This window comes from Podarcis bocagei (assembly GCF_964188305.1).
Source record: "Podarcis bocagei genome assembly, chromosome: 16".
NCBI classification, from domain to species: domain Eukaryota; kingdom Metazoa; phylum Chordata; class Lepidosauria; order Squamata; family Lacertidae; genus Podarcis; species Podarcis bocagei.
The window spans coordinates 24,033,897-24,047,792 of record NC_138142.1 but is presented as its reverse complement, the minus strand read 5'-3'; the positions used below and the strand labels follow the sequence as shown (position 1 = coordinate 24,047,792).

General features: G+C 46.8%; 1 protein-coding gene across 1 annotated transcript in view; it reads left to right on the top strand.

Annotated features, from left to right (window-relative positions):
* The first annotated feature begins 5,341 nt into the window (after positions 1-5,341).
* The window catches only part of TESC (tescalcin), a 35,795-nt gene continuing 27,240 nt past the window's right edge, over positions 5,342-13,896 (top strand). Inside the window, exon 1 of the mRNA XM_081175313.1 lies at positions 5,342-5,740. Coding sequence (XP_081031439.1) covers positions 5,683-5,740 — 58 coding nt within the window. The 5' untranslated portion in view covers positions 5,342-5,682. The remainder of the gene's footprint in view (positions 5,741-13,896) is intronic.

Genomic DNA, 13,896 nt, shown 5'->3' with positions numbered 1-13,896 from the left:
GTGCTGAATTCTCGAAGGACGAACCAGAATCCCCACAGGTTGGGGACCTTCTGAGCATCTCCTTGAGAGTTCTTCTGGAGGGAAACCAGCTGAAGAAACCAGAGGAGAAGGTTGGGACACACAGTCCTCAACAGAGCTGGCACCAAGAGATCTGGACCAAGGAGCAGTGACATAGCTTGTGTCGATGGACCCAGAGTCATTGTACATCTTGTGGACAAGGAGTCATCTCATGAGCTAGTAATCCCTGAAACATCACCACCAGGTGGGTTTAGGATGTGGGCTAGGAAGTCAAAGGACCCCTCCCTGAAGGTCTGTAGATGTCAAAGCAATGAAGGGAGCTGTTTGTGAAGTTTCTTCTCCTTAACACACCTGTGTACATGTGAGCAATAAAATGCCATTTATTTATTTTATTGCATTCAAATCCTACCTTTTCGTAAGGAGGCTGAAGGGACATTCTTTCACCTTTGGTGGACTTGTCCAAAAGTGAAGGCCTTCTGGGAAATGATCTACAATGAGTTAAAAAAGGTGTTTAAGTACACCTTTCCTAAGAAACCGGAGGCCTTCCTCTTGGGCATTGTCGGCCAAAAGGTGTTAAAGAAGGATAGAACGTTCTTCATGTATGCAACTACAGCAGCAAGAATTCTTATCGCCAAATATTGGAAGACTCAAGATTTGCCCACACTGGAAGAGTGGCAAACGCAACTGATGGACTATATGGAATTGGCCGAGATGACTGCCAGAATCCGAGATTTGGGAGAAGAAACAATCGAGGAGGAATGGAAAAAATTTAAGGACTATTTGCAAAAGTTTTATAAGTTATATGAATTATAAGAACTCGCAGGATTTGGAAAAGTTAGCTCCAGCAAGAGAGTGTATGATTTATGAAATTAGGTAATACCAATGAAAGGATTAAATGTTTAAATGTTTAAAAGGATATTATATCTGCTTTTAAAGTGAATGGATAATAAGTAATTTAAACTTAAAATGCAATGATTGGAAAGTACAAAAGAAACACATGAAACAAGGTAATAATTTGCTGACAATTTTATTATTAAGAATGCACTGTGTGGGAGATGTGGGGAAGTCCGATAGAAGACTGAAATAAGCTTTGAGACGATCCATCTTTTTTCTTTTCTTTTCTTGTTGTTTTTGTTTCTTTGTTTACTTGACTGTTCATTTTTATCTGGAAAAAATGCAATATATTTTTTTTAAAAAAACAACAACAAATCCTACCTTTTCCCTCCAAGTTGCTCAAGTCCCCACAACTACCCTGTGAGGTAGGCTAGGCTGAGAGGCAGTGACTGGCCCAGAATAATCCAGTGGGCTTCATGGCTGAGTGAAGATTAGAACCCTGGCCTCCCAGTCCTGTGCTCTAACCACTGCACCGCACCATCTCCATGCAGTGCCGAAATGGCACACCACTGAGAGTCATTTTTGAAACCTTTATTTGTATTTCTAGCATACTTTTAATAGGACTTGTGCTTTGCGTTGTTTCCATAAATAGCTCCTTCTTCTGGCATCTTTTTTCTTTAAAAAAAAAAATTCAAAGGAATATTTTTGTAGTCTGTAAAGGCCAAACTCTTCTTATGCTAAATGCTGTTCGGTGTTACATCTTTTAAAATAGCCTGCAGGAAGGGGGAAATGAACCCTTTCCTCCCACACGACAGCCCCTCTCTGCACTATGCATTTAAAGCAGTATCATATCATTTTAAACAGCCAAGGCTTCTGCAACCAACTCCCTCAGTGAACGTGGGAGCAAGGCAACATGACCCAGGAGGGGTTTTCTCTGAGTGGCAGCGCACACTGAGAATCTGCAGCAAGGACTCAGAGTTCCTAAGCAACTTATTTCCAGTTAAAGCTTAGCTGCATCAAAAATACAAGTGTACTTTAATTAAAAAACTCTCTGTGAGGGATAGTGCTGAACAGTGTCACTAGTAAAGGCACAACGGTTAGGGTCCATCATAAAATGGTACTGCAGGTTTAAATGAGAACTTTGCTTTCAAGCCCCTTCAGCAAAGCAATTTCTCAGAAATCTATTGCTCCCTAGAATGGGTTACCAGCTTTACCGTGTCTGTAAAACAGCTCTAGTCAATTTCTAGGACCTTTCCCTCTACCTGAGGGATTTGTCAAGCTTATCGTATTGGACAAACCCCTAAGTGCCCTAAACTGCTTTCCTAGCCAGGCCCTATCTGGCAGTTAAACTGTCAAAATGAGCCTTTTCCATCCTCTCTCCCGCCTGATGGGACGCTTCTCATCCCTGCCATGGTTGGCTGAGAGTGTCCTGGAGGTTGACCCAACGGTCTGTCCATCACAGCTTCCCCTAAAGAATCATGGGAATTGTTGTTTGATAAGAGTGCTGAGAGGTGTTAGGAAAAACCCCTGTTCCCCCTCACAATTCCCAGAATTCCCAGCTAAGAGGGATTGACTGTCAAACCACTCTGAGAAACGTTGCTCTGTGAGGTGAATAGCAGGTCAGGCAGTTGTGAAACACCGCACAAGGGACTTTGACAGGTGGGCGGAACAACCCAGCTGTCTATCATCATGCTGGGTGATTGACAGGTGGGTTGTCCCACCCACCAATCAAACCTGTCCTACAGGGGGCTGGGGACAGACAGCAACCTGGCCCGCTGGGCCAAAAAGGTAGGCCACGCCCCTTCTCTTGAACGTAACAAGCTTCAGTTAGAACAAAAAAGGCTGCAAAGTTTTGTTTTTTAGTCTCCTGCACCATTGAAACAGCGTGTTCCATAATTCTCTGTAGACAAGCGGGCAGGAGGCCAAGAAATGAATTGCAGAGGAAGACTTATTGGCAGAGGCAGAGACTTGATCATCTGCTTCTTCCTTGAGCTTCTCCTAAAATGTTTTTGCACTTCCAAAAGCAGCAGCTGAAAGGAGGAGAAGAAGGGGAAGCTTTTAGAAGTCTCCAGACAAGAGGAATGGTGGCATAAAAGCCCAGGCTGTGTGGCCTGGACCAGGGGTTAAAGGGAAGGAGAAATTAGATTCAGCTTGTGTTGCAAGGCCAAGTTACCTAGCCAGAGGCGCTGCCTTGGGCCAAAGACTTGGGGGTAGCGTTGTGTCGCACGTGTGGCATCACACATGTGATGTATGACACACACCTATGACATCATGCGTGCAACGTCAGGAGGAGGCCTTGCCCCAGCACCATGGAGCTTCAATGGCTGCGGCTCCTCCTCTCTCGCTCTCAAGTTCATAAAGGGAGATATTGATCTTTCAGGTAACATTGGCCCTGGCCACATATGAAATGAAAACAGCAGACAAAATGCATTAAGTTAGGGGAGATGGCTTTGCAAAAATGTGTACATTATGGCAAAACTGCATGCAGAAATGCATGTTTCGGGAGGAATTCGCACTGAAATGCTGATGAGGCTTTAACTATAAACTGATATGGAGAACTGAGATTAACAAATGAAAAAGGAGAAACTGAAAGTGATAAGAGTCCTCCAACCCTAAGCTACAAGCAAACTACATTCTGCTCCTAATTCTCCTCCTTGAAACCTTTGGGATCATAGAGGCCGTCTCTTAACTGATCTCACCAGAGGCTGTTCCTTAGGGCAGATGGGGGCACTGCCCCACCAATCTCAACATGCCCTCAGCCAGTCCCCACCAGCCTGCCTGCCTTCCTATAACCAATTGGGCTGGCTCTGCCTGTCACGGGCTCTGGAAGCCACAGAGTGCTCTCATGCTCAAATCCTGCTCAGAGGTTTCCTACTGGATCCTGGTTAGCCACTGCAGAAGTGGCTCCCGTAAGATGTCATGATGGCAGCCCCCAGCCGGGGTGGTTTTAAGAGAGGACTGGACAAATTCATGGAGGAGACGGCTGTCAATGGCTACAAGACACAATAGCTGGGATAGCTCCTTTGGTTAGAGCATGGTGATGATAACTTCAAGGCTGCCGGTTTGATCCCGTATGGGACAGCTGAATTTTCCTGCATTGCAGGAGGGTTGGATGAGATCAGGGGTCAGCAAACTTTTTCAGCAGGGGGCCGGTCCACTGTCCCTCAGACCTTGTGGGGGGCCGGGCTATATTTGGGGGGGGGAATATGAATGAATTCCTATGCCCCACAAATAACCCGGAGATGCATTTTAAATAAAAGCGCACATTCTACTTATGTAAAAACACCAGGCAGGCCCCACAAATAACCCAGAGATGCATTTTAAATAAAAGAACGCATTCTACTCATGTAAAAACATGCTGATTCCCGGACCATCCGAGGGCCGGATTTAGAAGGCAATTGGGCCACATCCGGCCCTCAGGCCTTAGTTTGCCTACCCATGGATGAGATGATCTTCAGGGTCCCTTCCAACTCTACAGTTCTATGGTCCTGTAGTCTGCCTCCACAGTCTGAGGCAGCAATGCTTCTGAATGCCAGTTGCTGGAAGCCATAGGAAGGGAGAGCGCTCTTGCGGTCGGATCCTGCTTGCAGCTTTCCTGCAGGCACGATGTCTATGTTCTGTACCCTTGTTGGAAGCAAAATGATTCCTCATGATTCCTAGCAAGTTGAGAGAGTGTTGTGCGGTTCAGATGCTGCTGTCAGGCTTCCCATCCCAGAGGCATCTGGCTGGCCAAGGTGACAAGAAGATCCTGGATTGAGTGAGCCTTGGGCCTCATCCACCAGGGCCCTTCTTGCGTCCTTGTTTTGAAATGTTTTAGGAAACATGTACGGGACGCGGGTGGCGCTGTGGGTTAAACCACAGAGCCTAGGACTTGCCGATCAGAAGGTCAGCAGTTCAAATTCCCGCAACAGGGTGAGCTCCCGTTGTTCGGTCCCTGCTCCTGCCAACCTAGCAGTTCGAAAGCACGTCAAAGTGCAAGTAGATAAATAGGTACCACTCTGGCGGGAAGGTAAACGGCGTTTCCGTGCGCTGCTCTGGTTTGCCAGAAGCGGCTTAGTCATGCTGGCCACATGACCCAGAAGCTGTACGTCGGCTCCCTCAGCCAATAAAGCGAGATGAGCGCCGCAACCCCAGAGTCGGCCATGACTGGACCTAATGGTCAGGGGTCCCTTTACCTTTAGGAAACATGTACAGCATAGAATCATAGACTTGGAAGGGTCATCTAGTCCAACCCCCCCCCCCGCCCTGATGCAGGATTTTTCTGCCCAAAGTGGGGCTCGAATCCCTGACCCTGAGTTCAAGAGTCTCATGCTCTGCCAAGCGGGGATGCAGTAAATTGTAGGGGCTAGTGGCTAAAGCAGATAAATATCTGCCAGTTCCCACACCCCTCAAGCGCTGGATGTGGTGTGGCGCTTTCCTTGTTACCATGACTGCCTCCCCCAGGAGATTTTTGCCTGGAACAAACAGAAGACAGCGCGTTCCCAGTGGGGTTGGCTTTGGTGATGGTGAGAGAAATCAGCGCTGGGTTCCTCAGGTGTGCCTGGAGCGTGGCAGGCTCTTGGACCCTGAGGAAGTCTTCTTTCTCTCCCTCCTTCTCTATTAGTGGCTCCTGCTTCCTCGAGATTTAAAACTCGCCAGCCCCTGCAAGGAAGTCTTGGCTGATGTAGCTGAGGCTGCACCTGCAGTCAGTCCCCCTGCTCTCTCGCGCCGGCGCTGCTGATTTGTGAGTCGCCGGGACTCTCCTGAACTTGCCTGCACTTCAGCTGTCCATCTCTCCCTCCACGTCCGGGGCCCTGGATTTTATCCAGAGCTGCAACCGCCTTTGCAGAGATGGGCTCTTCCCACTCGGTGCCGGACGAAATCCAGGAGCTTGCAGACAAGACGGGCTGTGAGTATACAGCTGCTAAACTTTCCTCTCGTCGCTCCCCAGTGACCTCCCTCCCCTGCAGGACTTGGGAAGAGAGGGTTTTGCGCTTTCTCCCTCTTTCCCTTCCATTTCCCCCCCTCCCCTCCCTGCACATCCCAAGGGCAGCTGATCCTTGGCGCAAGAATGTGGCTTGACAGCTTGAGCAACTCCGGGCTTTTTCCTCTGTGGGTGAGAGAAGGAGGGCTTATCTTTCAGCAATGTGTTTGAAATCCTGGCAGTGTCCGTGCGTGCAAGTGATGGCATCTAGCAGAAGCCGCTCAGCTGGGGGGAAGAGGAAGTTGCAAAGGAGACCACCAGTTTCGCAAAGCGTTTTGTATCTGCAGGCTGCGGTTCGGGGCTTTCTGAGTGCTTGTTGGCATGTGCAACCGGCTTTTCTGTTCAGAGCCTGGAGTTATGCATCTGTATCTTGCATACTTTTATATGGAGATATATAGATACACACACACACACACACACACACACACACGGCTGTTGGTGCCACCCATGTTGCTCGCCAACCCACACACCTTGGACTACAAATCCTCCAATGGGGGCTGCGTGATGACAGCCTTACCTTTATATGTATATAGGAGCATAGATATGGTTTTAACATAAAATGACATTCATCGGCTCTGACAAACCCTGTAGTGTTACATGCATATCTTAGCCACATTAAGAAGGGAACATTGAGTGAGGACACTGTCAAATAACCAAATGATTGACTGCATTGCCAAGGCTTCAACTGCCCATGACATAGCCTCTCCATAATTAACAGCAAGAAGTTGGTGTGGTATCAAAATTACTTTGGTTTGCATAGCTGATCAATGGGAGCCACACTTTTGTCAAAACGATCGTGTTCAGTATGGCCCTTTTGTGTTGTGTTATATGCTTGGAAAGAGCCAGATCCTGAACTTCCTGCCATCTCCTTTGGGGTCTTTCCAAGGGGAGGTGATTTCTAGATGGGTAGAGGTGAACACAGCCTGGCAGCTGGGTCTCATATATAAGGGGAGGGTCTTGGTTGGTGTCTAGTGACAGGGGGTCCAGAACAGCGTTAGGGAGGGTTCGATGTCCGGCCCATAGTACTGGAGACATCAAACAGGCTTTGCCAAAACCCAGTAAGCTTATCATACTCCCGCCATCTTGCAAACTTAATAGCCAAGGCATTTCCCCCCAGCCGTCTAATGCACAGTGGAACCATTGCTTCATTTCAGGAAAACCCAAGTTTTGCAGAACTGCAAACGTAATCTGAAAAAAGAAAAGCCACATTTCCAAGAAGGCAGTTGGGGGTGGAAGAAAAAACAGGATAAGGAAGTGGTCCTCAACAGTCAATGTAGATCAATATTGCCTACACTGACTGGCAGTGGCTCTCTAGGGTTTCAGTCAGGCTTTCTGTCTCCCAGACCTGCCTTGAGTTGCTGGGCATGGAACCCAGGGCCTCCTACATACAAGGCACATGCTCTGCCAGTGAGCTATGGCCAACTAGAACCCTGAATAGAGTCCTTCCCAATGGCCACATTATGTTGCAGACAGAGGTGTAGCATGGGGGGGGCAGGGAGTCATGGCCCCAGGCGCACATTTTTAAGGGGGTGCCCTCACAAAAGGCATGGAGCCTTGGCACCTGAGGCATGGCGGCAGGTGGGTGGGTGGGTTTAGTGGGCAGGTGGGTGGAGGCAGCGGACGAGGAGCCTGTTGCGAGGTGGGCTCTGTTCACCCTAACAATGTGCCCTCCTGGTACATGCTCCCACCCCAGCTGCCTAGTCCACCAGGCATGCACAACACTTTCCCAGGTGCCAGCAACCCATGCTACGCAGCCAGCTGCAGATTCCATTTGTAGACATAGGAAAACTGGTCGGAAACAGAATGGAACCTGTGGCCCTCCTAGGGTTGAGCTGCAACTCCCATCATCCCTTGGCTATTGGCCATGCCAGCTGAGGTTGATGAAGTCCAAGCACACCTAGAGGACCAAAGGTTCCCTTTTTAATAGTGGTAAGAACCTAAGAAGAGCCTGCTGGATCAGGCCAATGGCCCATAAAGTCCAGCATCCTGCTCTCGCAGTGGCCAACCAGATGCCTGAATGGGAAACTCGCAAGCAGGACCTGAGCGCAAGAGCGCTCTCCCTCCCTCCCCACCAGCAACTGGTATCCAGAAGCTACTAGCCATCAATAGCCTGGTCCTCCATGAATTTTGTCCAATGCTCCCTTAAGCCACCTAACTTGGTGGTCATCCACTTCATCCCCAACTCGGTGCTGTTGGACGATTTAGGGCAGAGAAAAGAAAGTCCACAGTGTACAGTGGAACAGCATAACTCTCTCCCCCATGAGGCAGTGAAGGCCACCAACTTGGATGTATTTGAAAGAGAAATGGACGAATTCATGGGGGAGAGGGCTATTAGTGGCTGCTAGCCATGATGGTTAGGGACGCGGGTGGTGCTGTGGGTTAAACCACAGAGCCTAGGACTTGCCGATCAGAAGGTCAGCGGTTCGAATCCCTGCGACGGGAGTGAGCTCCTGTTCCTCAGTCCCTGCTCCTGCCAACCTAACAGTTCGAAAGCACATGAAAGTGCAAGTAAATAAATAGGTACCGCTGTGGCGGAAAGGTAAACGGCGTTTCCGTGCGCTGCTCTGGTTTGCCAGAAGTGGCTTAGTCATGCTGGCCACATGACCCGGAAGCTGTATGCTGGCTCCCTCGGCCAGTAAAGCGAGATGAGCGCCGCAACCCCAGAGCCGGCCACGACTGGACCTAATGGTCAGGGGTCCCTTTACCTAGCCATGATGGTTATGCTCTACCTCCACATTTGGTGGCATCGGATGCCCACAAGTTCTGGTGTTATGAGAGAGAGAATCATAGAATCTTAGAGTGGGAAGGGACCCAAGAGTCATCTAGTCCAACCCCTTTCAATGCAGGAATCTCTGCTGAAGCATCCATGATGGAATGGCCATCTGACCTCTGCTTTAAAATCTCCAAGGAAGGAGAGCCCACCACTTTCTGAGGGAGACCGTTCCGCTGTCAAACAGCTCTTACTGCCAGAAATTTCTTCCTGATGTTTGGTTGCAATTTTCCTTCTTGTAACTTGAAGCCATTGGTTCAGGTCCTAGACTCTGGAGCAGCAGAAAACAAGCTTGTTTCCTCTTCCATGTGATGGCCCTTCGGCTATTCGAAGATGGTTATCATAGAAAGTGAGCTCCATAGTTGAACTATGTGCTGTGTGATAACAGAAGTAAGAGTTGTAGGAAGAGTCACAATAGCCGTAATAATAGCTGTAGTACAGTGGTACCTCAGGTTACAGATGCTTCAGGTTACAGGCTCCGCTAACCCAGAAATAGTACCTTGGGTTAAGAAATTTACCTCAGGATGAGAACAGAAATCGTGGAGGCCCCATTAGCTAAAGTGGTACCTCAGGTTAAGAACCGTTTCAGGTTAAGAAGGGACCTCCAGAACAAATTAAGTTCTTAACCCGAGGTACCATTGTATTACTTTGAAGATATAACACCAGCAAACTGTGACATTGGAAGAAAAGAAGTAGCAGAATACATTCCCAGTAATGAGACAAGTTAATCATCTTGTACACACCAGAAATGGGTTGTATATATTACTTCAGTGAACAGTTTCAATTTTTATGGCTTAGGACTGTATATGGATATGCATTATCCTGCACTTTATTAGACCAGTACATTAGAAATAGACTGTTTTTTCTACAAAGCAATTGTAGAGCTGACCTCCCTCTTACTCTTAATTCATTAGTTCATTAGTTTTACCATGTTTGCTCTCCCTCAGACTTGAGTTAACCCGCCTTTTCCTGTCAGAGTTCTTATCTTTTTCCAGTGGTATCAGAATGCTATGTGGGCAGCTCTTAATATGCGGAAGTCAATTTCCTTATCTATTAAGAGCAGGTTTCTAACATAACCAATTAAAAACAACCAGGAGGTCAGATGGGAGTGCATACATCTTATGGTTATTTCAATTTCTGCTTATTACATCGGCCCAACATTTCCTTCCTTTTTCGGACAAGCCCCGCTCCCCAAATATGTGGCCTGTCCCGTTAGGAAAATCACTTAAATGACACAAATCCCATCGGAAAGAGCCCTGATAACAGCTGGCAGAGCAAACCAAACAAAAAATGATTTGAGGAGAGAAGGGCAGAGAGGTTCTGTCTTTCTTAGTTCAGGAACTAAGAAAACGCTGAACAAAAATAACCCATACAGAGGAAACCTCCCTCATCCAATCAGAGCATCCACTGGCCTAGCGAAGGTCATGCCACTCTGCTGAGCAACACCACCCACTGGCCCCCTCTTAGCTTATTGACTTTAAAACGCTGGCAGAACAAACCCTTAAATTACACCGAGGAAGATCTTTGCTGCTGCACTGCCAACAGTTCCTTCAAATGGCCCCAAATTCCCTTTCCTTGTACTGTGCAACCTAAGATAGGGAACGCATGTTATCTGTGTGTGCACATGCAAGTGTATTTGTTGTGCCACTGTCCTCAATGGCTGGGGTCCCAAGAGAGCAGGGAACAGGTTTAGCTGCCGAAGCATCAATGTGCTGCGCCCTTTAAAAAATATACCCTGCCTTTCCTTGAAATTCAGTATCTCTGAATGCCAATTGAAGGGAATCACAAGTGGAGGAGAGTTTCTGTTGCGCTCAGGTCCTGCTTGCAGGATTCTCATGGGGGGGGGGGCGTATCTGGTTGGCTATTGTGAGAACAGGATACTGGTCCAGTTGGCCATTGGCCTGATCCAGCAAAGCTCTTGTTTTAAAGATTACAACAAATGAACGAATAAAGAATTATGGCACCAAGTGCCTCTGATGAAGGGGATCCAAGCCCTCGCAGGCCCTTGGAAACAATTGATTTCTTAATCTTGGAGGCGCTGCAGCAAGTGCAATTCAGAAATGTCCCCGGTGATCCTATATGTTTCCTTAGGGAATTAATTAGTAATTTTTGCTCTGCTCTGTTTTATTCTTGGCATCCGTTGTTGATTTCTGTTGTTCCTGCTGTTGGGTGTGGGGTTTTTGTTGTGGTTGTTGTTGTTTAAATGGTAAATGTGGTGTATCAATTTGTAAACCACTATGAAATGCAGCTCTTTTAACTGCATAGAGAAGTTTTTAATGTTTGATGTTTTATTGTGTTTTTAATATTCTTTTGGAAGACACCCAGAGTGGCTGGGGCAAGCCAGTCAGATGGGCGGCATATAAATATTATTATTATTATTATTTAAGAATGGGGAGAGATTTGGTCTGGTTCGGATGTAGACACAAACCTCCCTAATATGCATATTCTGAAACAATATGTGAACTGAAACACATCTGTGCACTGAAATTTTCACTTCTCCCAATTTCAGGATGCCGTTCTCCCAAAGAATAATGTACGAAACAGGTGTGCCTGTGTGTGTGTTTATGTCTGAGTTCTCCCCTCAGAGAACTCCTTTTCCCAGAAGAAAATTCCTAGACTACTCTGAGAATTGTAGTTCTGTGAGGGGAATAGGAATTCTCCTACTGACTCTCAGCACCCTTAACAGACTACAGTTCCCAGGATTCTGTGAGGGGAGCCATGGCTGTTTAAAGTGGCAAAATGCTGCTTGAAATGTACAATATTGATGGGACCACAGAGTCTCCAATCAATGCTCTTAACTTTGGAAGAAGCCCGCTTATTCTGAAATATATGGGATTCCCCCCCCCCCCATTCTGCATATAAATTCACATAATATGTTCTGGTGAGGGAGAGGGCCTCTCAGGAAGCAGCGGGGGGACAGCACTGAGGAAATTCTTCACAGACCAGCCTGAAAAAAAGCAGCTTGAACTGGCGTTGAATAAGCAACTGTGAAAAGAGGTTGCTGGACTCGACAGGCCATGGGCCTGATCCAGCAGTGCTCTTTGTATGCTCTTCTCACACTCTCACACAGAAAGAGGCAGACAGACAGACAGACAGACAGACAGACAGACAGAGAGAGCCCTTTCACACCCTATGTAACTCTTTGCTGGATGGGATAATTGTGATGCTTAGCTTATTTATTTTTTTAGCTCCTGTTTGGCTCATAGCATTTTATAGATTGCAATTGCCTTATTGGTGATGTGTTAATTGTTTTATAGGCTCTATGCTGCCTTTGTGACGTTCTGTTCTGTTCTTTGTTCTGTTACTGTTGTTTATTTGTTTGGAAGCCGCTTTGAGATCCGTTTGAATGAACAGGGGCGCAAGAAATACAGGGAATCAAATCAAACTTTACCTTTTTCTATCTCTAGCCAAAGCTCAGGTGCCTGGCCCAGTTAACAGGCAGCAAATAAATGCGTGGGGGGGGGGGTTGTTGCTCTGAGCCAAAGGTATCGCTGACCCTTTTCTTGCGAAAGAATAGTTTGCTCAGCTGTTTTTTAAAAAATGTTTATTTCAGTCTTTTCTTCTGGGAATAAAGCATATTTGCTGAGGCATGGTGGTGGGGTGCAACGAGAAAGAAGACGCTCTAAATAGAACATTCTCTCTTAGGTGATGGTTAGTTGACTCAGGTGGCTTCTTCCTATAGCTGACTTTTGGTACCCAAGGCTGTTTTCAAGCCAATTCTACCTTAAAGGTAAAGGGACCCCTGACCATTAGGTCCAATTGTGACCGACTCTGGGGTTGCGGCGCTCATCTCACTTTATTGGCTGAGCAGCGCACGGAAACGCCGTTTACCTTCCCGCCAGAGCGGTACCTATTTATCTGCTTGCACTTTGACGTGCTTTCGAACTGCTAGGTTGGCAGGAGCAAGGACCGAGCAACGGGGATTCGAACCACTGACCTTCTGATCGGCAAGTCCTAGGCTCTGTGGTTTAACCCACAGCACCACCCGCGTACCACAAATTCTACCTTAGGGCCACACAATCTGTGTGCCCAAACACTGGAGCTGTAAACATTTATTCACAGGTGATATTCAACAGGTGTGCAGTCTGTGTATACAACAGTTGGAGCTGTAATTGTACACTCTTTTTCACACAACGTACATGTGTGTGTGGAGACAGCTGGCACCTGTGTTCAGTGTAACATGTGAGCACGCCTTCTATGTGACTTGAGTCGTGTTGATGCTGCTAACCTGCATTTTAGCCCCTTCATTATACAAGTAGCAGCCTCAGGACTGCGAGGGATGCAGTGGCAAGAGGTTCGCATTCTGTCTCTGCCTGAGTCCCTGCCCCCAAAAAGAAAATGCAACTCCCAAGTTGCTGTTTGCATTTCAGGGAGCAGGGAGAATAAATAAGATGTGATAATCTCACAGTCTTCAAATATTTGAATGGGTGTTGCATGGAGAGATTTTTCTTTTGGGTGCTCTGCTGAGTTATGGTTCAACAGATTTGAGTTAAAAAGAAGGGAAGAGAATTTCCTGATGGTGCACCTGTTTCAACAGTGAAGCACTCTGGCTTTGGACTCCTTTGTTAAAATCTACCTCTCCATGCGCTGCCCTGTAAGTTTATTGTGGCGAAATGTTTTGTGAATTAGGAACATAGGAAGTCGGAGCATTTCTCCATCTAGCTCAGTATTGCCTCCACTAATCTATATTATTATTATTATTATTATTATTATTATTATTATTATTATTATTATTATTATTATTATTACTATTATTCTTATTAACATTTTATCACTATTTTATTATTGTACATACATGTAAATTTTTCATCTATTGTGGGAGCCTTTTTTTCAGCCTCACCATGTGGTCCATGTTATTGCTGCCTCTGACAATGGAAGCAGAGCAGAGCCATCACAACTAGTAGACACTGATAGTCTTATTTGTTGTCTATGAGTTTGTCCAACCCTCTTTTAAAGCCATCCAAGTTGGTGGCCATCACTGCTTCTTGTGGGAAGGAGTCCTGCAGTTTAACTGTGTGAAGAAGTCCTTTCTTTTATCTGCCTGGAATCTTCATTGGAAGTCTGCAAGGTCTAGTGTTAGAAGAGAGGGAGGAAAAACTCGTCTCTGTCCACTCACTCCACGCCAGGCCTAATTTTATACACTTCTGTCGTATTGCCTCTTACTTGCCTGTTATGTACTAAGTTGAATAGGATCCAAAATGCAGCAGTCTGATTGGTCCTAGAACAATAGGATTTAGAATGCAGCAGTCTGATTGGTCTAGAACACGGGTGTCAAACACAAGGCCCGCGGGCCGAATCCGGCCCGCCAGAC